The 27988-nt window shown below is 43.3% G+C and overlaps 1 protein-coding gene across 5 annotated transcripts in view; it reads right to left on the bottom strand.

The window, feature by feature from the left end:
* Nucleotides 1-27105, bottom strand: part of LOC118372882 (dnaJ homolog subfamily C member 13-like) — a 51177-nt gene extending 24072 nt beyond the window's left edge. For 3 of the 5 annotated variants that reach the window (XR_008109368.1, XM_035758921.2, XM_035758928.2), the window contains exons 1-8: nt 26890-27105; nt 23431-23544; nt 22122-22202; nt 9730-9805; nt 9330-9479; nt 2767-2808; nt 1725-1925; nt 51-257 (exon numbers count right to left, since the gene is read on the bottom strand). Coding sequence is in view for 4 of the 5 variants with exons in the window: in XM_035758921.2 (XP_035614814.2) it covers nt 51-257; nt 1725-1925; nt 2767-2808; nt 9330-9479; nt 9730-9805; nt 22122-22202; nt 23431-23537 (864 nt within the window). In the remaining variant the exon portion in view is untranslated. The remainder of the gene's footprint in view (nt 1-50; nt 258-1724; nt 1926-2766; nt 2809-9329; nt 9480-9729; nt 9806-22121; nt 22203-23430; nt 23545-26889) is intronic. The other 2 variants (XM_052505287.1, XM_035758936.2) reach the window with 2 other exon arrangements.
* Nucleotides 27106-27988: the final 883 nt, after the last annotated feature.

Below are 27988 nucleotides of genomic sequence, written 5' to 3'. Positions count from 1 at the left end.
ACATTTATAAAAGTAATGGATGGAGCGATAGGGATAGGAGCGATTCTGACCGAGTGGCGTGGGGAGATCTTCTGCACCACAAACTCAGCCAGGGAGGTGATGGACTCGTCTGAGCCGTACTTCCCGAGTCGGTCTGTCACAAAGTCCTCAAAGGTCAGAGGGTCCTTACGCAGCCGCAGTGTGATGCCGATGAAGTTGCCCGCGTGCTCAATGGCGCTTTTGATGATCTCGTCCCGGTGCTCTGACGCAAACAGGTGCTGAAGGGGAGGGAGAGAGGGGGAGGGGGAGAGGGGGAGGGAGAGAGAGAGGAGGGGAGAGCGATAAGTAAGAGAGGTAAGAGAGGGAGGGATAGGAAGGTAGAGAGAGGAAAGTAAGGACAGAGAGAGGCAATAGGAAAGGTGGAGAGAGAGAGAGAGAGAGAGAGAGAGGGATGGGAAGGGGTGGGTGTGCAATACAAATGGTGAATCAGACCTAGACAGTAGAATTTCTCAAGGGCATAAACACATTTGCACACAGACAAGCGAACCTTTAGAGCAGGGTGTCATGTAAAAACCATCCCACCGTGAAACGGTTCCTAGTCCCTCTGATCGTGTAGCGATTTTGATGTCATGCTATAAAATTGCTCCCAGCGTGAAACCGTCCCCAGTTGTATAACTGCACGCTCGTCTCTTTGTGGGGGACGGCCGAGCTCGTCTCTTTGTGGGGGACGGCCGAGCTCGTCTCTTTGTGGGGGACGGCCGAGCTAGTCTCTTTGTGGGGGACGGCCGAGCTCGTCTCTTTGTGGGGGACGGCCGAGCTCGTCTCTTTGTGGGGGACGGCCGAGCTCGTCTCTTTGTGGGGGACGGCCGAGCTCGTCTCTTTGTGGGGGACGGCCGAGCTCGTCTCTTTGTGGGGGACGGCCGAGCTCGTCTCTTTGTGGGGGACGGCCGAGCTCGTCTCTTTGTGGGGGACGGCCGAGCTCGTCTCTTTGTGGGGGACGGCCGAGCTCGTCTCTTTGTGGGGGACGGCCGAGCTCGTGCAGATGTTTCTCACACCCTCCCTCGACCTTGAAAAACTGTTCTGTGAGCATACGCATGTGTCACACATCTGCCAAATCAAATGGTGACCAGGAGTATTGACTGACCAATCAGAAGCTTGTTGAGGCGTGAGGTTAGCATATAAATACCTGGACTCGCATGTCAAAGTGCTGAGGTTTGATGTGAGGAGAGATTTTTTGCGATTGCGCTACGTTTCCGATTGACGGGGCATATATTTGTACGCTAGCTATACAAACAAGTTAAAACTGCAAACCTCTGAGAACAAACCATCTCAACCAGTTTACAGCTAATTACACTAGTTTGCTAGCTAAATCAAGGGCGAGGGGGTGTGAGAAACATCTGCAGGAGCTCAGCCATTATTGACTCAACATTTTTACAACATGACCTCACAATCACAACACATATCTGTGAACTATTTCACGCTGGAAAGATTTTCACATGACACAGGGCCCTCCCACCCTGTTCCTGGACAGATACTGCCCTGTAGGTTATCGTTCCAAACCGTTGTCATTTACTCGATTCAGCATATCATCCAGCTAATTATTAGAAACAGGTGCGCTAGATTACGGCTGGAATGAAAACCTACAGGACAGTAGCTGTCCAGGAACAGGGCTGAGAGCCCTGGTTTCGAGACAGACACACACAAAGACACGTAAACACACACTACCCTTCCCCTTGGGTACGTACCAGGCGGCTGAAGCCCCCATAGAGGATGCAGAAGCCCCCCTGGTAGTCGTTGACCTCTGCAAAGCCCTCCACGGAGCGGTAGTCATAGGAGCACACCACCCGGTTGGTCTGGGGATCGATCTGGTCGATGCCCCCCGGGGTCACCTCCAGGCTCACCGACTTCCGCGTGTCGCTCCAGTGGTGCTTGTAACAGTTGTAGCGCTGACGGGAGGGACACCCATGTTAACAAAGTGGACAAAACCTGTAGCATCACTGCATGATACAGCTCTAAGTATTATCACGCCTAGCTCTGGTCCCGGGGCATTATGTGCGCAACGTCGACAAGCCGCACGTACAGTAATGGCATGGACCAGAGCTAGGTAATGATAATGTTCAGAAAACACAATAGAGATCCATAGGGCTCTGGTCAAAAGTAGTGCACTATATAGGGAGCCATTTGGGACACATCCATTGTGCTCCTCTTCGATGAAATCACCAGGAAGTTGTATCGATCTGTGCTGTAGATTGAAGTCACCCTTAGGAGAGCAGGTGAGCAGCTGTTCTATTCCAACCTCTCCCTCTCTCACAAGGAAATGGGATTGTGCTGAAGGAGGAGAAAACCCAACACGGACAGAGGCTCTGTCCCAAATGGCACCCTATTCCCCATATAGGGCACTACCTTCGACCAAAAGTAGCGCACTACATAGGTAATAGGATGCCATTTGGGACCGAGACAATAAAACCCTCAGGGAGTCTCCAAGACCAGCTCAGCGCAGGAGAGGGAGAACACAGATCCTATTATTAGTGAGTCAGGAAGAAGAAAGAGGCTGCTCCACTCTGCCCTTCCTCCTACTCTCTACTCAACATGGCCCTACGGTGTGTGCAGGGTTTGTTTACCCATTTGTTCTGTTCCCCCACCTTTTATTCATTCATTCGTTCATGTCGGCATTCACATCATTCCATTCTCCTCTGTAGTGAGATCATGCATTCTGTTCTCCTTTCCCTCTTTTGTTCAGGTCTTCATTCCCTCACTCCTTTCTCCATTACCTCATTCAATACTCACCCTGCCAGTTATCTTTCCCTCAGAGAAGTCTGTCCTGAATCTCTGCAGAGAGAATGGGAGATCAGAGTAAACATGTAATCTGGGCCCGTATTCATAAAACTTCTCAGAGTGCTGATCTAAGACTCGTTTAGCCTTTTAGCTCATAATGAAGATGACGTGGACAGGGGGGGGACCGGATCCAAGAGCAGTACTAGAACTCTGCAACAACTTTATGAATACGGGCCGTGATGCATTGCCATTCATTTAAATTCCTCCCAATGCACTGTATCATTTTAAGTTAGGTGATTGAGAGATACTTTGAATAAGTTGACTTAAGCTGTTGAACACAAGAGTTTGATTGAGAAAAAAAAAACTGGCCTTGATATCTGGGTGCTGGACGCGAGCCCTGATATATTGGTTCTCACAGAGACTTGCGCAAATTAGTCGGTGTCTGATAAGGACATTAATATTTGTGGTTACAATATCTTTAGTTTAGATTGAAAAAATGGTGAGGAATGGCTAATTATGTAAAAACAACATTCACGTCATCATGTAGTCTAAATTTGATCGTTCCTCAAAAATTTGAGATGCTGGTTGTATGCATTTATTTGTTGCTGGGATTTACTGATATTATTACTAAATGTGTCCCACAAAGGTCGTACTGTACTTTAGGGCCCTGTACTTTTTACCATCTATATAAATAATATTGGTTTGTCTGGAAGACATTGTAACCTCCACTTGTCTGCGGACGATTCTGTTGCCCATTCTGTTGACAAGGCTCTTTCTGATCTTCACTCTGCCTTCATTGTTTTACAGAAAACCTTGATTGCCCTCAAGCTAGTATTGAAAGCGGCTAAAAAATTAAGTGTGTTTTCTAGGGTTTACAATAATCTCTCAAGTGTTTTAAGCACCTGTACCTTGGATGGTACCCATATTGACTGTGTAACTGCTTACAATTACCCAGACATCTGGATGGACGACAAGTTGTCTTTTTCAAAAACATACTGATGAGTTAATTAAGAAGCTAAAAATAAAAAAAATGGGTTTCTTCTATAGAAATAGGTAATGCATCTCGCTTAACAATAGAAAGCAGAACATTCCGTCAACGTTGCTACCGGTCCTGGTCTACGGCGACCTCCATTTAATGCAGCTGCCAACACACTCAACCCACTGGGATGCAGTTCATCACAGTGTACTACGCTTCATTAAGGTTCTGTACACATCACGGCATTCTGTATAAGAAAGTAGGTAGGCCATATTTGACGTCTCATAGATTGATGCACTGCTCTTTTTGTTTATGAAGGTCTTTCACAAAAACTCCATTGTTAATAACATTTAGACACACAGCGCCTTCAGAAAGTATTCACACCCCTGGACTTCCTCCACAGTTTGTTCTGTTACAGCCTGTATTCAAAATGGGTTAAATTGATTTTTTTGTGAAAGTGGAATTATGTTTCTCAAATGTGTCAAATTAAAATAAAAAATAAAAAACATGAAAAGCTGAAATGTCAATCCGTTTTCAACTTATGACAATCCTGAATAAGTTCAGGAGTAAAAATGTGCTAAACAAGTCACATAAGTTGCTTGATTACTAAGATTACTCTGTGTGTAAGTGTTTAACATGATTTTTTAATAACTACCTCATCTCTCTGTACCCCCACACAACTATCTGTAAGGCCCCTCTGTAAGGATTTTTTAATGCCTCGCAAAGGCCCAACCTATTGGTAGATGGGTAAACAATTAATAAAAAGTAAGATTGAATATCCCTTTGAGCATGGTGAAGTTATTCATTACATTTTGGATGGTGTATCAATAGAAAGATACAGGTGTTCTTCCCAACTCAGTTGCCAGAAAGGAAGGAAACCACTCAGGGATTTCACCATGAGGCCAATGGTGACTAAAACCATTAGAGTTTAATGGCTGTGATAGGAGAAAACTGAGGATGGATCAACAACATTTTAGTTACTCCACAATACTACCCTTATTGACAGTGAGGAGGAAGCCTGTACCGTTTGCAACAAGGCACTAAAGTAATATTGCAAAAAAATGTGGCAAAGCAATTCACTTTTTGTCCTGAATACAAAGTGTTATGTTTGGGGCAAATCCAACACATTACTGAGTAGTACCACTTTCCATATTTTTAAGCATCGTGGTGGCTGCATTATGTTTTGGGTAACTTGTAATCGTTAAGGACTGGGAAACAGAATGGAGCTAAGCACAGGTAAAATTCTAGAGGAAAACCTGGTTCAGTCTGCTTCCCACCAGACACTGGGAGATGAATTCACCTTTCAGCAGGACAATTATCTAAAACACAAGATCAAATCTACACTGGAGTTGCTTAACAAGACAACAGAGAACTTTCTTGAGTAGCCGAGTTACAGGTTTGACTCAAATCTGCTTGAAAATCTATGGTAAGACGTGAAAATTGTCTAAAAATGATCAACAATCAATTTGGCAGATAATAAGATAATAATGATAATAATGGATCAATATTGTACAATCCAGGTGTGCAACATTCTTAGAGACATACCCAGAAAGACTCAGCTGTAATCCCTACCAAAGGTGATTCTGACATGTATTGACTCAAAGGTGTGAATACTTACGTAAATGAGATATTTCTATTTAATTTTTTTATACATTTGCAAAAATGTATAAAACATTTTCACTCTGTCATCATGGGGTATTGTGTGCAGATGGGTGAGAATAAAAAGCTAAATTTAATTCAAGCTGTAACAACAATATCTGGAATAAATCAAGGGGTATGAATACTTTCTGAAGGCACTGTACAACTTAACATACCCGGTCTCAAAACACGGTCAAACATACCGTTGGTCTCTACAGAGTTATTCAAATAAGATTAGTTTTTTTGGTGCCTCTAGGGCATTTCAGACGGCTGATTGAGGAGCATTTTAAATGATGAATGTGTTTGTTTTTTATGACTGTTTTTGTATCTCTGTTCTGCTTTTCATATTGTACGGATGTGTATAGTTGTGTAATTAAAGGTGGAGAAAAATATGCTGGTCTAATTTGCATATACTCACTAGAAAGAGAAACTTGAGTCTTATGGGAAATATCAGGCTCATTGAAAAGAGAATCTCTTACACCTCCTCAGAATACCAATGTCATCAACACATTTTGTTTTCTGCGTGGTGTGAGAACCGGCTGTGACAAGGGACCTGTAACTTGCAAGCGCTATAATTTTTTGCTAAATTTTTAGACAATGAGCGTTTTTGCAGCTATTTGTTTTTTAACCACCACTGCAATTTAGATATGTGTGTGTGTGTGTGTGTGTGTGTGTGTGTACACCTTCTTGACAATTTCATTGCTTTTAATTAGGGCTGTAAACTTAACGTGTTCATAACGCTTGACATGATCATCGGCAAAAAAAGTTGATGCTGTTAATCACGTCTCCATTTCTTCACCGCACGGAGCATTTTAACCCCCCGGGGTCTAAGGGGGATTCTTTAAGACAAGATATGGAATTGTTTTAAGATGGTCATACGCCAAGGATTATTTAGCTTTTGATTATTACAACCACTTTAGGTATAAAATAATAAATACTTTGTTGGGGGATGACACTGAATTTGGCCTTACTGCTATTAGCCCATAGAAAAGCATTGAATAACAGATTCATACATGGAAAAGCATGTTTTGAAGTGTATACCTGAGCGATATAATAAAGATCAGGAAATAAAAAAATTTTGCAACCATATTTAACCCCTTTTTATAGGCACTAAACTACTTCCATATAAAAAAATATTTAAAAACACTGGTAGCTGGGCAACCTTCAGACTATTCTTGTGAGCGTCCGAGAGCAAAACAACGGCCTTGTTAGCGAGAGTCTCCCCTTTCAACAGAGCAGTCAAATTAGTGTGTGTAGCCTCTCCACTGGGATTCTCTGCCTCTAACCCTATTACTGGGGTTGAGTCCCTGGCTTACTAGTGCTCTTACATGCCGTCCCTAGGAGGGGTTCGTCACTTGAGTGGGTTGAGTCACAGACATGATCTTTCTGTCCAGTTTTGCACCCCCCCCCGGGCTCGTGTAGAGGCGGAGATCTTTGTGGACTATACTCAGTTTTGTCTCAGGGTACTAAGTTGGTGGTGTGTTGATATCCCCCTAGCGGTGAGGGGGATGTGCTTTGGCAAAGTGGGTGGGGTTATATCCTGCCTGGTTGGCCCAGTCCGGGGTGTCCCCCGACCCACTAGTTTCAGCCTCCATTATCTATGCTGCAATAGTCTAAGTGCCGGGGTGCTAGGGTCAGTCCATTATATCTGGCGTAATTCTCCTGTCTTATCCAGTGTCCTTTGTGAATTTAAGTGTGCTCCCTCTAATTCTCTCCCCCTCCTGGAGGACCTGAGTACTAGGACCATGCCTCAGGACTACCTGGCCTGATGACTCCTGGCTGCCCCCAGTCCACCTGGTCTTGCTGCTGCTCCAGTTTCAACTGTTCTGCCTGCGGCTATGGAACCCTGACCTGTTTCACCGGGCGTGCTATCTTTGTCCTGGAACGGCTGTTCTCGGTTCTCTCTCTACCGCATCTGCCGTCTCGACTTCAATGCTCGCCTATGAAAAGCCAACTGACTCCTGGGGTGACCTGTTGCATCCTCTACAACCACTGATTATTTTTGACCGTATAAATGTTCATATATGAACATTTGGACATCTTGAAGAACAATCTGGCCTTAATGGCCACGTACTCTTATAACCTCCACCCGGCACAGCCGGAAGAGGACTGGCCACTCCTCAGAGCCTGGTTCCTCTCTAGGTTTCTAACTTTCTAGGCAGTTATTCCTAGCCACCATGCTTCTACATTGCTTGCTGTTTGGGGTTCTAAGCGGACTTCTGTACAGCACGTTGTGACATCTTCTAATGTAAAAAGGGCTTTATAAATACATTTGATCGATTGATTGATTGCAGCCCAAGCTTTCGGACTCCACAGACAGAAGTTGGCAGATCGTCAGTATCAACTCCAGGGGGGTCAAAAAGCAAAACGAAGAACATTGTTTTTGTGAGTGTGGTGTGTGTGTGTGAGAGGTGTCAAAACTAGAGGATAGGAGTTAAAAACATTGACACTATAGATGTTTTCTTAAGACCAATTTTCAGGAAATCTCCTGGTCTGACGAACACCGCTGTAGCTCTGCCACCTTCCACTGCAGAAGGCCGTCAAACGGTGGATTGAAATGCAGCCAAGTAAAAAAAAACAGAAAAATGGATCGCTAGCTTAGACAGTTTCTTTGATGCTAATTAGATTTGAGACGGCGGCGTGGATATCGGCTCTAGTTAAGGACACGCGTTTCCGCACGGACCCTTTTAAGCGCAGAACACAATACAGTCAATGCTTGCGCCTTTATGTCGCTGAAGACAGTGTGCCTCTAGCCAAAATCATGCAAATATGTTTTTTTCTTTCAGCCACGGATTCGTGCTTTTTTCATTCAACCTTTATTTATAAACTAGGCAAGTCAGTTTAGAACAAATTCTAATTTACAATGACGGCCCACCGGAGAACAGTGGGTTAACTGCCTTGTTAAGGGGCAAAAGGACCGATTTTTGTATTTTACCATGTCAGCTCGGGGATTCGATCCAGCAACCTTTTGGTTACTGGCCCAATGCCCTAACCACTAGGCTACCTGCCACCCCAAAGTCATGTTACCACTGAACGGGCTAAGCACAAATTGGAATGGTGCAGGAAGAATTGAAAAGGAATAGGCTACTCAAAGAGATGCTTCAAAAGGTAGGCTGCATATGCAAGAGTGGGGCGTGTATGATTGTGTGTATGGACTAAAAGAGAGGGAGTGTAGGCCTGTGTGTGTGTAGTTAACAGTACAGATGGTTAGTGTTTTCCTAACATTGTATGACAAGTTTAAAAGCTCTTTGTATCCATAGCGCCAGTTATTTATTCCTATACTCACACTCATTTAGAACATGCTACTAAAACATTCTGATGTTGTGTTTTCCGTCCATTACAATCAAAGAATAGTATGCCTATAACTCAAGGCACTGCTTTTTAAAATCAAAAAATATTTTCTTCAGGGCCAAACTTGATTTGTGATTAATCGCAATTAAGTAATGCCATTAATTATTTGTATCATCTGACAGCCCTACTTTTATTATATGTGACGGTGTTTCTAAGCGGCCAACAGTCGGCCACTGTTGCTAACTTGTTGAGCGTTCATGAAAAAAAATCATGGCTGATGCTACACATGGGTTCTGGTGGTGGGAGGTGAGTGTAGTGTGAGTAGTTCCCAGTACAACATACTAAAAAAGGGCAATCTGGAATTCAAAGAACTACCAAGCAGTCATCCCACCACTTTTTGGGGAAAACAGCTGAGGGGGTGGGGCTTAAGAAATGTAACCCCTCTCAAATGTAAAGATGGACCTATGGACTGACCACCCAGGATATCATAATGCTAGCTTGAGCCATATTTAAGTTATACAATGTTATTCTTAAAATTCTATGGTTTACAAACAATCGACGGGAAAAGAAAGCTTATATTTGGGTTGTAATGAGGTAAGGCAGTTAAACCAAGCTCCTTAGGTATTTATTAAAGTATATCCTTCCAGATACCAATGGTGTGCTCTCTCACCAGTGCCTCTGTGAGCAGCTCTGTCCGGTGCTCTGTGGAGAACTTGAGCGTTTCAGACTTTTTGCCACTGCCCTTGCGGAATGTGAGGTTGAACTCGGTGCCCTGGCCCTTTCCCACCGGGGTGATGCCACAGATGTCCCCGTACAGCCACTACAGGGCACCGCAGAGAGTGAGACAGAGAGACCAACATGTCACGTGTCAACAAGTCACATTCCATAACAGTGAAAATGACAGTTCGTAGATATTCATCAACTTGGTGACAGGGGATATGCTGAACAAAACCATAACCACTGGACTAAACAGAAGGGGAAAAAAATCTGTTGACAGTCATCACATAATGGTACTCGTCACATGACTCAGACTGAGAAAACGTGACTGGATTAAAGAGGAGTCCCCTGACCTGGTTTGTGACTTCGAGCGTGGTGGGGTTGTACGTGGTAATGCCATGAGTGCCCACGGAGAAGACTCGTTTGTACCTGGAACAGAGAAGAGGGGAGCTCAGTAAGTCTGATACCTACTTACACAACATTTGATATACAAGGATCTACAAGACACAGGAGGTAGCTTAACACCCAAAACAAATGTCTGCACCTCAAAATGGCACCCAATTCCCTACATAGTGTATTACATTTGACCAGAGGCAAGAGACCTATGGGCCCTGGTCAAAGGTGGCGCGGTATAAAGGTAATAGCAGGGCCGTAACAATCATGGACTTTTAGATGAGTGAGGGATGTGGTGGACATGATTGCCCTTGCTGTAGCCTAAGTGGTGATATTTCTGAAGTGACAGAGATTAGCTTAGCATTGGCTTGTGAATTCCATTAGCATTGATAAAATGATGCTAACATTGTTCCCCGTTAGTCAACGCTCCACAAATTACCTACCGAGCTGGAAATAACCATGGCAGAAATAAATACCTATGACGTCTGGGGAGTTTGACACTGGACAGAGTGGGACCAAATGGACCAGGCAACTTGTGCACATCCAAAATGGCACCCTATTCCCTAGTGCACTACTTTTGACCAGAGCCCTATGCGCGATGAAGCGAATACGGTGCTATTTTCAGAGGCAGACATTTATTCTGTACCAATACGGATGAGTGGAGCGCTGAAAAACTGATCCTGTTTTGTCACTGGAACTGAATAACCATCCATCCATCCATCCATCCATCCATCCATCCATAGTCTAGGGATGCAACGGTACACAGTATGTTATCGAAACGTTCGGTACGCCCCCACGGTTCAATACGCACACTTGAACCGCTGAATTACGGTATGCCTGGCATTTTCCAATAATTTCCAAAACGTGCCAATTGCGCTGCAGACTACACACACATTGTACATTCAGATCCATAGAACCAGGCGAGCAGCTTGTGGCCAACTTTACGCCACAGCAATGTCTCAAAATGTACATGCCGCAACCCCCTCCCACCTCCCCCCTTTAAAACAACTAATGGACGATTTGCAATGACATCTCAGTAGGAAACCTCACTAAAGGGGCCCCATGAATAGATGGGAAACTAAAAACAAATATTATCTCAGCTCCGGCGTGACAAAGGCGAGCGCTAGCGAGACAGAGGGAAGCAAATTTGAAGAGGCACCGACCTCTTTCAAATCAGCTGTGTGGGAACATTTTGAATTCAGCGTTCAATACAATGATGAGGGTAAGAAGCATTGCTTTGCCACTGTCGGCTACTCGAGTGGAAACACTTCTAACATGATGTGTCATTTACATCACCAGGCCGTATCCCTTGCAGGTGGAGCAAAGAGAGTCAACTCGTTTGCAAAAACACAATCTCTCGCTGCTGCTTTCCAACAACAATTTGCGACAAATTCAGAAAAAACTAAGAATTAAGGAACGCAGTGAGAGTATTCATAGCCAAAGATTTTACCGCCCTATTCGGTGGTTACTGACTCGGGATTTCGTCACCGGATGAAGAAAAAAAATGAACCGGGTTACAACGTCCCCTCCCGCACACATTTCAGCAGCCAAGCAATGCCCAAACTCTATGAAACATCACGGAGAGAAATTGAAAAGGAATTGACACAGACACCCTATCTAGCGCTCTCCACTGATAGTTGGACCTCCAGAGCAACTCAAAGCTACCTCACTGTGACGGTTCACTATGTACTGGATGATGAAGAGCTACAGGTTGTCAAAGCTAAGAAGCACTTTTCATTTTTAAATATTTTCCCTCCCCTTTATTTCATATAGTAGAGACAGAAACCAGGCCTACTCAGTCATGCTGACATTTTTCTGACTGGAAAGATTTAATTAAAAATAAAGAGCTCATTGTTTAAAGGGTGATGTGTTATTTTTTTCTTAAATATAAAAAGATCCCAAAACCGTACCGTTACTCACAAACCGTGATACATACCAAACTGTGTGCCCACTGTGCCATTGCCTTCCTAATACGTACATAAACCAAGTAGTAGCTGACACTGAGGGAGACTGTGGTATAAGCCCACGGGAAGTGTCCCCCGAGATCTATGAGAAATGTGACCACATGCCACATTCAGAGGAAGTCGAAAAGGGCAGTCACTGTAAAGCTGACTGTTTATGAACTGAGTGTAAAAAACATTAGGAACATCTTCCTAATATTGAGTTTGCACCCACTTTTGCCCTCAGAAGAGCCTCAATTTGTTGGGGCATGGACTCTACAAGGTGTCGAAATCATTCCACAGGGATGCTGGCCCATGTTGACGCCAATGCTTCCCACAGTTGTGTCAAGTTGGCTGGATGTCCTTTGGGTGATGGACCATTCTTGATACACACGGGGAAACTTGTTTGACACACAGACCGGTGTGCCTGGCACCTTACTAACCAGGGGTTCCGTTAGCCGGTAATAGACAACTTTTGGCGGATAAAAAAATGGAAAAGCCTGGAGAAGAAATACCATTGCGAAATAATGCTTTTTAGCCTTTCATTGATGGAAATACCAGCCGATATACATACATTTGACTGATCATGCTTATCGGTCTATATGTTAATTTGCATAATTTTGTGGAATTAAATCGGCGCATGTACAGTATATTCGTTATGCATCTTATTTATCACTCACGCACTGCATACAGATACAGAGCCTTCTGTCAGACTGCAAGAGAGTGGCTGCTATCGCATCTCAAACAGAAAATACATTGGCAACGGAGGACAGGCCTCATCAGGGCGTCACACACCACTTTGCAATGAGCTGGAGGCAGTATGCATTTAGAAAACTTTTGCTTAAATTGTTTGAAACCTGAACGTTTTACTTCATATTATGAGGCATGTTTTCCCTGCTTCAAAGTAGCCTAGCCAAAATCAGACCATATCCCTGGAAGCAATTATTTTATATAAACCGACTTTCTTTCATTGTCCAGTACCCAAAAGGCACAACCCTAGTCATACTAGCAAAACACGCTAGTTGTTGCATATTAGATCTCCCTTCTTTCTAGATTTCTAATGGATATTTTCATCAGTCACCTGAAACTGCTCATATGTGCGGTGCCCTTTTGACAACAGTGTTTACCCGCTAATTGCATTATGGAACGAACATTTACTCGTATCCTACTGCCTTGTGTTACCACCATACCCTGTTCAAAGGCACTTACATCTTTAGTCTTGCCCCTTCACCGTCTGAATGGCACACACACACACACACACACACAGTATCTCGATTGTCTCAAGGCTTCAAAATCCTTCTTTAACCTGTCTCCTCCCCTTCATCTACACTGATTGAAGGATTTAACAAGTGACCTCATTAACGGATCATAGCTTTCACCTGGTCAGACCATGTCATGGAAAGCACAGATGTTCCTAATGTTTTGTAAACTAAGTGTAAGTGTGTGTCTGTGTGTGGTAGGGCTACACAATTAATTGAATCCAAATCTTAATGAGGTTGTGAAATTTTAACATTCCACTAGGTCGCTTGTAACGTTTGTTTGTTTTTATAGTTCACTCTGTATCTTAATTAAGCATTAAGGCAGAGGGGGTGTTGTATATGGCCAATATAGCACAGCTAAGGGCTGTTCCTGGATACAGCCCTTAGTTGTGGTATATTGGCAATATACCACAAACCTGAGGTTCCTTACTGCTATTATAAACTGTTTACCAATGGAATTAGAACAGTAAAAATAAATGGTTGTCATACCAGTGGTATATGGTCTGACATACCATTGATTTCAGCCAATTAGAATTCAGGGCTCGAACCACCCAGTTTATAAATTGTGATTTTTTTTGCTGGTGAGTTCTCTCCTGTACTCCGCTCCCAAATCCACATTTTGTTATGCTATACTATTAGTTTGTGTATCTTATTCTCTTCAAAAAGCTAGTTAGCATGCGGTCTGTGCCTACAAAATTCATTAGACGCTAATGCCAATCGCTAGCTAACTGGCTAGCTAAATCACAGATGAAAGGGGAAACCTCATTAGTCATAATAATCTACCTTAATTTAAAGTTTCAACCATGTCTCATGGAACTAAGTCTACACCAACGTGAATGAAAAACGCAATCAATAATCACAATTGCCATTTACCCCCCCCCACTCTAGCTACCTCAGACCGGCTTTAGAGTTCCAGCTAAACTGCACCCCTGATCTGAACTATAAAACTAAACCAAGCTGAAGTCAGATGTGAGGCTCAGCTGTTGTTAAGCTAACCCCCAAATAACCTATTTCCTGGGCTGTTAAATTGGACAAAGTGAATGGATGGGATTATTTCTGGACATCTTCCAACATACTGCTAACCATGCTGTGGTCACGCTGATGCTATTAAATGCTGAATGAGTGAAGCAAAAAGATTCCGTGGAAGCTGACTGACTGACCCAACACAGGAAGGGTGAACCGGCCTGACGACAATCATGCAAACTTGCTTGCTCAACAAGCCGACCCTACATTTTCAACTACTTATTATCAGGCTTTATTGTAGTCTTACAATCTCTACCTACACACATTTAGGCATAGGCATATTGTCAGGAGAAGACTGTCACGCTTGTCGACCTCGAATTCACACAGAGTTGTCGCTCTTCAATAGCTGAAGGGAGTCTGTGTGAGCTGAAAGGAGCACTTTCAGTACCTCCTAATCACTGTTGTCCTCAATACAAAACATTCTGACGTTGAGCCCTGTGCACACACACACAGCTTCACTAGGTAAAGAGAAACAAGGTGGATACAACTGGTAGAAAAGGCCTTTTATTCATGCCTGAGTGTGCCTAGATATCAGTATAGAAATCCAGAGGTAGATTGAGAGTAATCAGAGTCAAGGTTTGGGTGGATTCTACAGCCTCTGCATCCCAGTAGCAGAACTGAGTTCCCTATCCTCCTCGATCATCATCAAGCACATCGTTTTCCTTTCATCCTTGCCAACTCCACCCTCCCGCCGAGGTTTAAGTGCAGGGCCCCTGCTCTGCTTCGAAAGGCACCCTCGTACACAGACCCTTTGACCTTGCTGCTCAGTGGCTGGGCCCGACCTCGTCACAAGACTGTTTAAATTGTCATCCCCTCCAGGCAGACACAGCCACTCACCAGCACAGTCTAAGTTTGGAACAGCCCAGGACAAGTACTGTAGTAGCCAAGGCCAGGGTTGTTATTTTATTCTGGGCCCAGGTTAAAGGCTTTAACTAGGGGCTCAGTTGTTTTCCTGGGCAGGTTACATGGTCAGAAAACTCCACATAGCATATAGCCTATTTACATGGGTCAGAGATTGTGTCATGTACAGGGCAGGAATGCTATACTGCTCCTCACAACAGTCATCGTTCAGTCTCTCCCTCCATAACCTCAGAGTGCTTTATATCATCATAGAGACACTGCATCAAAGTTCATATGAGTGTTATTAGAAACAGTGGAACATTTAATTGGCAGTGATACAAATCAATAGGCTAGATAGATAAACTAGTCATTATTACTGGAGATGGCGGTAAAGGCTAGATCTCCTCCTCCCCCACCCCGTTTGCAGCTTGGTTTGAAGGTCTTCCACTGAAACTCAGTCCAGCCGGCTAGATTTCCTCGAAAGCCGTACCGCAGTTAAACCCAGAAGATATAACAAGAGCACCTCCTCCCAGCTGCCCACTGCACTGAGGCTAGGTAACACGGTCACCACCGATAAATCCATGATTATCGAAAACTTCAATAAGCATTTCTCAACGGCTGGCCATGCCTTCTGCCTGGCTACTTCAACCTCGGCCAACAGCTCCGCCCCCCCGCAGCTCCTCGCCCAAGCCTCTCCAGGTTCTCCTTTACCCAAATCCAGATAGCAGATGTTCTGAAAGAGCTCCAAAACCTGGACCTGTACAAATCAGCTGGGCTTGACAATCTGGACCCTCTATTTCTGAAACTATCCGCCGCCATTGTCGCAACCCCTATTACCAGCCTGTTCAACCTCTCTTTCATATCATCCGAGATCCCCAAGGATTGGAAAGCTGCCGCAGTCATCACCCTTTTCAAAGGGGGAGACACCCTGGACCCAAACTGTTACAGACTTATATCCATCCTGCCCTGCCTATCTAAGGTCTTCGAAAGCCAAGTCAACAAACAGGTCACTGACCATCTCGAATCCCACCGTACCTTCTCCTCTGTGCAATCTGGTTTCCGAGCCGGTCACGGGTGCACCTCAGCCACACTCAAGGTACTAAACGATATCATAACCGCCATCGACAAAAGACAGTACTGTGCAGCAGTCTTCATCGACCTTGCCAAGGCCTTCGACTCTGTCAATCACCATATTCTTATCGGCAGACTCAGTAGCCTCGGTTTTTCGGCCTTGCCTGGTTCACCAATTACTTTGCAGACAGAGTTCAGTGTGTCAAATCGGAGGGCATGCTGTCCGGTCCTCTGGCAGTCTATGGGGGTGCCACAGGGTTCAATTCTCGGGCCGACTCTTTTCTCTGTATATATCAATGATGTTGCTCTTGCTGCGGGCAATTCCCTGATCCACCTCTACGCAGACGACACCATTCTATATACTTTCAGCCCGTCATTGGACACTGTGCTATCTAACCTCCAAACGAGCTTCAATGCCATACAACACTCCTTCCGTGGCCTCCAACTGCTCTTAAACGCTAGTAAAACCAAATGCATGCTTTTCAACCGATCGCTGCCTGCACCCGCATGCCTGACTAGCATCACCACCCTGGATGGTTCCGAACTTGAATATGTGGACATCTATAAGTACCTAGGTGTCTGGCTAGACTGCAAACTCTCCTTCCAGACTCATATCAAACATCTCCAATCGAAAATCAAATTAAGAGTCGGCTTTCTATTCCTGACTATCCTTTCTAAAACTGACTATCCTACCGATCCTCGACTTCGGCGATGTCATCTACAAAATGGCTTCCAACACTCTACTCAGCAAACTGGATGCAGTCTATCACAGTGCCATCCGTTTTGTCACTAAAGCACCTTATACCACCCACCACTGCGACTTGTATGCTCTAGTCGGCTGGCCCTCGCTACATATTCGTCGCCAGACCCACTGGCTCCAGGTCATCTACAAGTCCATGCTAGGTAAATCTCCGCCTTATCTCAGTTCACTGGTCACGATGGCAACACCCATCCGTAGCACGCGCTCCAGCAGGTGTATCTCATTGATCATCCCTAAAGCCAACACCTCATTTGGCCGCCTTTCGTTCCAGTACTCTGCTGCATGTGACTGGAACTAATTGCAAAAAAATAATAATAATAAAAATAAATAAAAAATTTTTTTTTTTAAATACAAAATAAAAATAAAATAAAAAATATTTTTTTTTTAAATCGCTGAAGTTGGAGACTTTTATCTCCCTCACCAACTTCAAACATCAGCTATCGCTGCAGCTGTACATAGTCTATTGGTAAATAGCCCACCCATTTTCACCTACCTCATCCCCATACTGTTTTTATTTATTTACTTTTCTGCTCTTTTGCACACCAGTATCTCTACCTGCACATGACCATCTGATCATTTATCACTCCAGTGTTAATCTGCAAAATTGTAATTATTCGCCTACCTCCTCATGCCTTTTGCACACAATGTATATAGACTCCCCCTTTTTTTCTACTGTGTTATTGACTTGTTAATTGTTTACTCCATGTGTAACTCTGTTGTCTGTTCACACTGCTATGCTTTATCTTGGCCAGGTCGCAGTTGCAAATGAGAACTTGTTCTCAACTAGCCTACCTGGTTAAATAAAGGTGAAATAAATAAAAAATAAAAAAAATATTCTGAACAAGAGGTGAATTCCAAGGCCAAGATTTATTTCCATCAATAGATAACTACAGTAAAGTATGCAGTATGCCTATTAACCCGAGTGAGACTTTAGCCAGGAATCACTCTCACCTGACGGGACTGTCCGCCGCAGAGGGTAAAGTACACAGTGTATATAAAAACACACTAGTCTGCTGTTGTGCTGCACACAGCTTATAGAGTTGCACTGAGGCCTAATGCAAAGCAAGGCTGTGATAAGCACTTAGGCACTGAGCTATTGACTCCAGCTGGAAAATCAATTGTCTACAGTCTGTACACACAAGTGCACATACACACACGCATACTGTTGTGTACAAACACACACTGAAAGAGCCTTTCCATTGACTGAATCCATGTCTCTTCCCTCCTTTACAATTCCTCACTGTTGCCGGGGACAGAGGAAGGCAGGCAGGGGGTGGTTATGGTGGATTATGTTACCAGGATGTAATAGAGATGAAGGTTTTACCCTCCAATAAAGGGAGTTTATATGAGAGAAACCACAAGATGCAGAAGAGTGCATAGTACAGCCCTCAAACTCACTGACAGGGCAGAACAGCCTGTGAGAAATGAACTAGGCATTACTGAACTGACCACTTCAGTCATCTATGCCTGTTAAAGCCATCCCTCCTCCACTCTTTGGAAACTTTGGGCTTTTGCTTTCCTTTCCCGGCCGTCAAATTTCAGAATAACGCATCACTTTAAGCAACTTCCTGTGTCTGCTGGAAACCTTAGTACAACTACTTCTCTTGCGCAGCTCACACAAACCCCACATCTCTAACGGTAAAAAAATATCCTAACTGAATCCAAATCATTAGGAATGTTGCTATGTGCAACACGCCAAACATTTAGCCAACATGCTAATGCTAGGAAAATCCAGTAGCCGTTTAAACAAACATCTGCACAAACTGAATGAGACGTCCATGTGCATGGAAATCTGTCTCAGCTTAAAAATGTTGAACAACTTGGTGCGTTTACCCTCTTAGTGTGGTTCATTTGGACTAGTGTGAACACTATTCGTAGCGCAAAAAAAAAATAAAAAAATAAAAAACATGGCTCGCTCATAAAGATTGGTCTCGGTCCGATTCAATTTGGACCATGGTGCAGTTTGCTGCAGGTGAGAATGCTCCAGACCAAACACATGAGAAGAACCAGAGTCGCATTTTAGTGCGAACATGATGAAATGCAGCGACACGCAATGTTGCTTCACGATAATCATAGATGAGCATTTTTGGGGTACGTGGTTTTGTTGAGGAATTTTTTCCCATTTGACCAGTGGTGAAAAAGTACCCAATTGTCATACTTGAGTAAAAGTAAAGATACCTTAATAGAAGTGAAAGCTATTGTTATACTTGAGTATGACAATCGTCATACTTGAGTAAACGTAAAGATACCTTAATAGAAGTGAAAGCTACCCAGTAAAATAATACTTGAGTAAAAGTCTAAAAGTATTTGGTTTTAAATATACGCAAGTATCAAAAGTAAAAAGTATAAATAATTTCAAATTCCTTATATTAAGCAAATATTATGGCCCAATTATTATTATTATTATTATTTGACAGATAGCCAGGGGTACATTCCAACACTTAGACATCATTTACAAACTAAGCATGTGTTTCGTGAGTCCGCCAGGCACTAGGGATGACCAGGGTTGTTCTCCTGATAAGTGCGTGAATTGGACCATTTTCCTGTCCTGCTAAGCATTCCAATGTAATAGGTACTTTTGGAAGTCAAGGGACATGTATAAAGTAAAAAGTACATTATTTTCTTTAGGAATGTAGTGATGTAAAAGTACAAGTTCTCAAATATAAATAGTAAAGTACAGATAACCCCAAAAACAACTTAAGTAGTACTTTTAGTATTTTATATTTTCCAGCATAGTGGTGGCTGCATCATGTTAAGGATATGCTTGTAATCGTTAAGAAACGGAATGGAGATAAGCACAGGCAAAATCCTATAGGAAATCCTGGTTCAGTCTGCTTTCCACCAGGCACTGGGATATTAATTCCTCTTTCAGCAGGATAATAAACGTAAAACACAAAGAAATATCTACACTGAAGTTGCTTACCAAGAAGACAGTGGATGTTCCTGAGTGGTTGAGTTAACGTTTTGACTTAAATCTACCTGAAAATGGTTGTCTAGCAATGATCAACAACCAATTTGACAGAGCTTTAAACATTTTGAAAATAATAATTGGGCAAATGTTGCACACTCCAGGTGTGGAAAGCTCTTAGAGACTTACCCAGAAAGACTCACAGCTGTAATCGCTGCCAACGGTGCTTCTTCAAAGTATGACTCGTGTGTGAATACTTATTTAAATGCAATATTGAATAAGAAAACAATCCATTTCATCAATATTGAATTCAGGCTCTAACACGCAAAAAAAATGTGGAATAGGTATAGGGGTATGAATACTTTCTGAAGGTACTTCACGTCGACATTTTAACAAAAGCCCTCCCTGGACAGAAGCCTCCATTCTACTTTATCATAAAGCATGAGCTCTGTAGCCTGGGCCTTGATTGAGTTAGAAGATGACAAAATAAGCAGCCAGTCAGTCAGATTACTGAGTAATGGCTCTTTCACTTGCGGTTAAGCTAAGCTAAGTGACGCTAGGCTAAGTGACGCTAGGCTAGGCTAAGTGACGCTAGGCTAGGCTAAGTGACGCTAGGCTAAGTGGTAGACTAGTGGTTGAGAGCTAGCGAGCTAACTACCACACTGCCATAGATCCCATTACGTAAGTATGAGCCTAGAACAACTTCAACACTTATCTTGGCAAGGACTTGTCCTCATAACCTTGGCTTAAACTTTCAAGGTATGAACAATCCAATAAAGATAATAAACCAGGACCTGAGGCCTTCAGAAATCACTGGCCAAACACACTTCTTACACAAATCACATGGCTGCCAAAACCAGTTTCCTGGTAAACTGGTTTTTGCAGCCGTGTGTTGTGTAAGTAGTGTGCGTAAACTGTAGCCTAAATGTAACCGATGTGGTCTGTGTGTGTGTGTGTGTGTAGAGTGAATCCTTCGCGCTCGGCTCAGAGCAGATTCGTCATGGCAGCAGGGGAGCGGAGATTCTTGACGGTCCACGATCCAGGCAGGGATGGCTCTGAGAGAGGTCCTTTGTGTGGCCACAACATTGAGCAGCCTGTTTGCCACGCCGGGGCCAAGTCTAATACAGCCTTAAGATGCCAAGAGTCACAGGATTTAAAAGGACTAAGACTACAGAAGGGACACAGCCGTGGGAGAGGAAAATACTACACACCACACACACACCAGAAAAAGCCCTTTGAAGCCGTGTAATCGGTGGTGAACCTTTTCTACTGAGGCTTGTAGCTAGCTTCGTCCTCAAACTGAACCGGCTCTCCTACTGTCCTTCATGGACTGAGGAGGTTCTAATTAAAAGGACAAAAGTGCTACTCACACTGGGACTTTCAGTAAAGAGTGCAGGCTAATCAAGGTTGATAGTAATTAAGGTTGGCCCCCTGGCAGATGTTCTGTGTTCACAGTAGAGAAGCCCGGCTTTGCATTCTGGTACCGTGGCTGCGTACCATAAAAAGCCACAGCAAATAGGCCACTGTAGGCTATACAAACAAATAAAACTGTCTTGGGGTGAAGCTGAGAAAGCCGCAAAGGACCTTACTCCAGCCATATGCGCCACAGGGAGCGAAGAGGAGCAACACCATTACGTAATACACAAAACCCTTCTCTCTTGACCTCCCAGTCAAAGCCCTGGCCTTACTCACTGACTGTCCAGTTCACAGTGTCCACACACACAGAGGATGTGTAGAAGATATATTATGAAGCCCTCAACCCTGCCCGGGGCTAATCTGCTCTCTAGCACTACTGCTAAAGTTACCACAGTCAATGGCTGCCTTAATGGGACAAAGCTATTTTAGGAAGCAGGTATCGGTAATGTGGTCCTGTTGATGTATACAGCTCAATGCCTCACCACTGTTGAGGCCTACCGGAGAAAAGGGTTGGGACCAGTTTGTATAGTAACATTTGCTCTTTCCTTTCCATAGTATATAGACCTAGATCCCATTGATTCATGATCTCATAGTTGTTACCATTCAGCTGTACTTATGGACCTTATGTCATAGATCCCGAGTGCAGTCTAACCTGCGCTATCTTGATATTGGGATTTCAGAGACATGTATTCATTCGGGTGAGCAAGAATCTGACACTAGTGATTTGTGAACACCTTGTCACCCATTGAAGGAAACGCACACACAATGGAAGCACTGAGTCAGGGATTTCAGTGCTTTCCCTTTGTTCTGGTGTTGACATCAGTGTGTCTGTCCTGCTGCCTGATTGCTAGGCCAAAACTAGGATCCGTGTGGAACGGTAGAGAACGATAAAGAGAAGGGAATAGTCCGGACCGTGACCTGAACATCAAGAAAACTAAGTTATCTTTCATAAAGCAGAGGTGCATATAGAAGTTATGGTACTTGACTATTGAAGGAGTTAGGAGTAATTACCCAACTCAGCCTAGCAAACCAGCCCCAAGGAGAGAGAAAGGATTTCATTGGTTGAACGAATGTTATCAGTATCACTGGGAGGTCTTTCAGGGAAAGAAACGTTAGAATATGAGGTGGCTCTTACTTTCCCCTCCAGGAGTGTTTGGTGGTGTAGAAACAGGCCAGGTCTCTGTTGTCTTTGATGACATTCATCTTCTGGCAAGACCTGAAACACAAGAGAACAAGGTCAGGGTGAGACAGACTCAAAGGGATGATGAAATGGGCTTTTAACAGTCTCGCGTCATTGAGTACATACAGGTCAGAGCAGCGGAATTGGACGCCAGACAACTTTCATTTGAGCGAATGGCAGCAAGCATAATAATTAGGCCTACAGTTTGCTAATTAAATAACGCGTGAAGAGCACAGGTCAATGAGAGGGATGGATTCCCCTCATACAGCTATCTTGAAGTAGTCACGCGAGTTGAGAGTGGATTGGAGGCATTTGGATACGCAGATGCTTAGTTCTATTGAGAAGTCACAGGCAGAACCCACCCTGAGCTTAAAATACTTCCATTACAGCACATTATGTCACACACTGTCCAAAAAACCTGCCATACACACTTCCCACTGGTGGATAACATTCTACACCTCGCGTGAAATTCCTTGTTGACACTCCCTCGGCTGGCTGGGAGAGTCCTGTCTCGTCGCTGGCAAACTCTGTGGTGCTAAACACAAAATAAACAGTGTTGAACAGCAAATTAGAGTGGAATCGACACAACAGATAGACGTGATACTCCGAATGACAGCAACTATTACAATCAGAGTCACTGTGGATGTCCTCAACTTTCACACACAATTTACATTCATCTCTCTCCCTCTCTTCGCTGAAAGCCTCTGTGTGCAAATTTTCACAGACACTCAGTGGAGAATGAGGCATAGCCTACTTACAGGCATTGGGGAAAGAGTGCCGACACAGCAAAATGGGACGGAAACTGCATGCAAGTGGTCAACAACATTGCAAAAATAAAACGTAGCCTTTGAGTAGGTCAGCTCAGCATAGCATAGCATACCAAGAGAATGTATTGATCTTGCCAAAACAATGAAACCTGAGGAAACTGTTTCAGACATAACATCTGTAAAATCGCTCTTGATTTACCCTAAAAAAAGCTCCATATTTATATACACTATACTGGACTCGTAGCAGAAGATTCCCTTAGAAAGAGAAACACTGGCTATGTGTCATACTGAGACAGCAAACAGAGGTTTCCATATTTTCAGTACTTGTGTTGAGAATACTAGACCTAGGCCTATTTGGAATGTAACTACAGTCACACAACATCACAGAAAAGGTGACTGGATAAAAACTAGTCGTAACTAACAGACAGACAAACAGTACAGTGAGACAGTAGTAGTAGTAGACTAGTAGTAAATCTTTCCCAGGGAGCAGTAGTAACCTCTCTCTGTTGGCCACTGCACTGTCAGTGTCACAGGGGGAACCTTTATCAGCACTCTGCTCAGATCCTCCTGGAAATAACGGACTTTTCTTCTCCTCCCTCTCCATGTTGGACCTGCAGCAAGGGGCAGCAAAATAAGTCCTTATGAAAGACCAGTGTCCCCCCAAGAGACGACGAGTCGAACCCTTCTTTAATGGAAAGATTAAATCACGGAGAACTTTATCATGCAAACTTCCTAGGCAACGTATATGCTGAGTGTTCTTCCCTCTTGACTCACCACTGACACAGCCTATAGCAAACCAGACAGGAGCTAGCTGACTAATCCAGAAGTTAGTCATCAATCTTCCTCTGAACGAGAACCAGTGCTAGAGCCATCTAAACTAAAAGAAACAGTTCTGAATCAGAGCACATTATTTTTTTATGCATCAAACCCTTCCACATAATGAATTTAATCCAGCCCAGACGGATGGAATTTTATAATAGCAATGGGCATCGGTGTGACCACGTGACCTGCACTCCTCTCAACTCAAAGGCCATGCAGTTTAATTCTGTTACCGTGATGAGGAGTATTAAGAGAAGGGGCAGATTCCAGGATGTGGTCATGTGACAGCCCTACCCAGCTCTTCCTGTGGCTCAATTACTGCAGAGTTATAAGCCACCTCGGACCAGGAAGAACTATAGAGAAAAGTAGTTGGACTTTTGGTTCTGAAGAAAATTGTTCCTTAGCTTGCCAATGGATGGTATACACACACTCAACAAGACAGAGCTGCAAAAGGATTGTACGGACACCTCACGGTGGGGGGGGTTACGACCTGTGAGGCCGCGTATGGTTTCCAAGCAGTGAGTGAACAGTGCTGACTACGCAGAGCCTCTCTGGACATTGGGTGACTGTGTAACCTGCTCTCATGTGACTGTGCAATAACACTAAATCATTGAAGTTCTGCACAAGATTAAGATACCTGTGGCAGTTAACACAGAATTAAGCAATAGTAATGGGATTTTTTTTTTTAAAAGAGTCAAATCTTACATCTTTAAATCTTATTTGTCTGAAAGGAACAGTTGTCACGCCAGGAGCCTGGTGCAAATATTCCGAAATCTGCATTTTTTTTAAATGTGCGCATTTTCACACCAGAGATGTGTTCACATCAAATTTAGTTGTCGCGGATAAAACATTGTGTGATGACGTAGTGCATAGAAAAATTACTTGAGGTTAATTCCCATGTATCGAATAAAAAAATTTAAAAAATAGTTATGGGTTTCCATCGCATTTTCAACTGATGGTTTTGTCAAAAACAAAAATAGTGAATGTGCCCACTCTGGTCTTGGCACGTGTGCTCTAGCAAACAGCTGGCAGGCTACCTATATGATGAGATTATTATGGACAAAAGAGCGAGATCATTTGTATTTATCAAACAGCACCCAACCATCGATCATCATGTCACCAGAAAAGACCCTCGATATTGATTGGAAAGGAGCATCAAGCTCATTACAGTGCACAGCACTTTCACCACCCTGTGAAGTTCACAATCTGTAGCCTAATGAACTGCATGCTTTCGCCGAGTCGTAGTGGGAGGACCACATAATATTTATTTTATTAGAATCCCCATTAGCTGTTGCAAAAGCAGCAGCTACTCTTCCTGGGGTCCACAATATTGGAGTCACGCAATATCATTTACTTCCATATGACAGTTATTATATCAATATTTGCTAATAAAAGTGATGCGCCTGCCACTTCTTGCATAATTCATTTTACTGACACAAAAATATCCTTTGCCTAGCATATTTTGTTTTGGCGACATTTGGAAAGTTTACCAGAAAATTGGCTGTTTCCATCAAGCCTGTCGTGACATTATTTTATCCAAAATGTACTTTACTTGTACAAAAAGGTTGTATGGAAACCTGGTTAGTGACAGCTAATATAATAGTACTGCTACTGAGGAAAAAAAATGCCTGGCTTTACACACTTGCGGTTTGTTGGTAATATTGCTGCAACTGATAACTTTAGGGAAAGGGGTCTTGTAATCTTTTTATCGTTACATAGCGTCCATGCAATCAATGACTAGGGCAATTCCATGGTATCAGAATGATACGGATTTCTCACATTAAAATGTATAAAAACAAAAAACATTTGAGTTTTTAAAAAAAGCACACAACTCTATGCACAAGGACTCATTTTAACAATGTCCACTGAACATTTGAGAAAAACAGATTTAGAACAATGCAGATGTAAAGTTTGGGAACTGAAGGACAGTTTGTGGAAATTGTTCAAAGTAGACCTTGTGCATAGAGTTGTACGGTTTGTTTAACTTTGCAATGATTGGTTTTTGTTTGAAATACATTTTAAAGTGAAGAATCTTCGTCTCAGTATCATTCTGTTACTGTGGAATTGCCCCCCCCTAGGCCTTATGGATCTCAGCCTTTGTAGTGGACATTAGTCTTATTATGTGTCTGATTGAGCACTGATGGTGCTGGTAAAAATCAATAATAAGGCTACTTCCAAAACTTCAATTTCGGGTAATGGGTGGATGGAGTTGCCTAGATTACCTTCATTAGGTCTACAACAAATTTGATCGACAGATATTAGATATTAGTCCCCACATGTGTTACCACCACTAATTTAGGAAGTAAAATCACCTACACATACTAATAACACAGCAGAATAATGAGCATTGTTCCTGGAATTGCTTTCCATAAATAAAGTTAAATTATTTAATGTAGCTGTAGGAGCACAAGAAATCCTATTGAATGCATGACAACCACAGCACAGCGCAGTCAAGCCTGAGGATGTAGCTGCTGCTTTCAAATTCACAGTATGACTGCAAAATGTCTTTCTCGGTAAGCATTTTGTTTGGTCGGTGTATACCATGTGTCCTGTACATACGACTAATAAAACTTGAACATGCATTTCACAGTACATGTCACACTGGGTCATGACCAAAACAATGCTCTTCGAAAACCCCTCTATAGGTTGACAAGGAACTTCCGTTAGAAAAACTAACTAGGTATATGTTTTCGCAGACACAATGAAAGATAATGTAAATATGGGTTTCTACAATTCCATAAAATAACTGCCGACTCACTTTGATCACACCCTGTCTGGCTGCCGTTGTGTGTCTGGCTCTGCTTGGGTAGCAAACTAGCGGCTATTAGGGCCACATTCAAGTGCAGCGGGCCAAGTTGAGGGGGGTCTCTAGACCGAATAAAGACGAGTCGAAATGGCCATTCCCGTGATGAACATTGTAAATATCATGACAATAAGCGCAGCCTAGAAGTGTCAGTGTTTTATTTTATTAACAACACACTAACTGGATGTGGGTTTTTCTCGCAAAAGGGGGAAGCTAGCAAGCTGCCTAGTTAGCTAGGTAAGCCTAGCTAGCTAGCTTAGCAAGGGCTCTTGTCTATGGAGCTCAGAAATGAAGGAAATGAGTTGTGCATTGTGGCAGTCGCAGATGAAATTACCTGTATGTTCGCTACCAGATGCGATTATTTTCCGACCCTGAACCCCCACCCTCCAATGTGCGAGGCTGTTGTGTTTCTGTTTTCCCAATCCGATGCTGTAGCTGCTTAATTGCGCTATCTTCACTCGGGGCTCAGGACGCTGCCATATTCCTGATAGCAGAAAGTGCGGAAAGCGCACGCGCGAAATCTGTCGGTCGTGAGTGCCTGATTGGTTTGTCAGGAAGTAGCGCGTTCTGTGCCTGATTTCTTTAATTGTATTTTTTTTATTATTTACAACAAATCAATACAAACAAATACATGGGTAACACAATTATATATAAAGGATATTACACAAGGACCGTATTTTGTATTTACCTCGGCGAGTTAACAAATTCTTATTTACAATGACGGCCTACCCCGGGCAAACCCTCCCATAACCCGGACGACGCTGGGCCAATTGTGCGCCGCGCTATGGGACTCCCGATCACGGCCGATTGTGAAACAGCCCGGGATCGAACCAGGATCTGTAGTGACGCCTCAGTGCCTTAGATCGCTGCGCCACTCGGGAGCCCTTAAGGGACATGCATACATTTATAATTCTAACTCCTTTTTTGTTGACAGAGTATTTAATTGTCTTAAAATATAGTTCAAGGTAATTAAATGTGGTGTTTTGTTTGTAAATGTACATTTGTGAATACGAAATTTGTCCTAAAGAAGTTGTCTATAAGCGCAGATCTATGATCAGTATAATTTCAAAGAGACTCAGTCTTGGGAATTGAGAGCAACAAATGCATAGATGCCCTTTGATCAGCCAATAATCAGTGAACCCAGAGAATTAGTAGAGTAATATAAAATAGGATAAGAAATATACCTTCCAAAATAAACAGCTGCATAAATGTTGCTCTCTACCACAGATTATTCATTATATTGACCAGATACTCAAGTAGCCGTTCTAAATGGAAGGCAGTCGGGACCAGGCAAGATCAGGTGGAACCATTCTAGCCAATGAGAGGGCAGATACGCGTGTGAACAACAGGCAGAACTCGGATATAAAGTGGGGGGGTTTTCTCAAAGTTGCCGATATGTCACGTGTCCTACTTATTGCAGTACGGTCGTAACA

Source organism: Oncorhynchus keta, chromosome 4 (genome assembly GCF_023373465.1).
Source record: "Oncorhynchus keta strain PuntledgeMale-10-30-2019 chromosome 4, Oket_V2, whole genome shotgun sequence".
NCBI classification, from domain to species: domain Eukaryota; kingdom Metazoa; phylum Chordata; class Actinopteri; order Salmoniformes; family Salmonidae; genus Oncorhynchus; species Oncorhynchus keta.
Note: the sequence above shows the minus strand (reverse complement) of the source record. Positions and strands in the feature narration are given on the sequence as shown.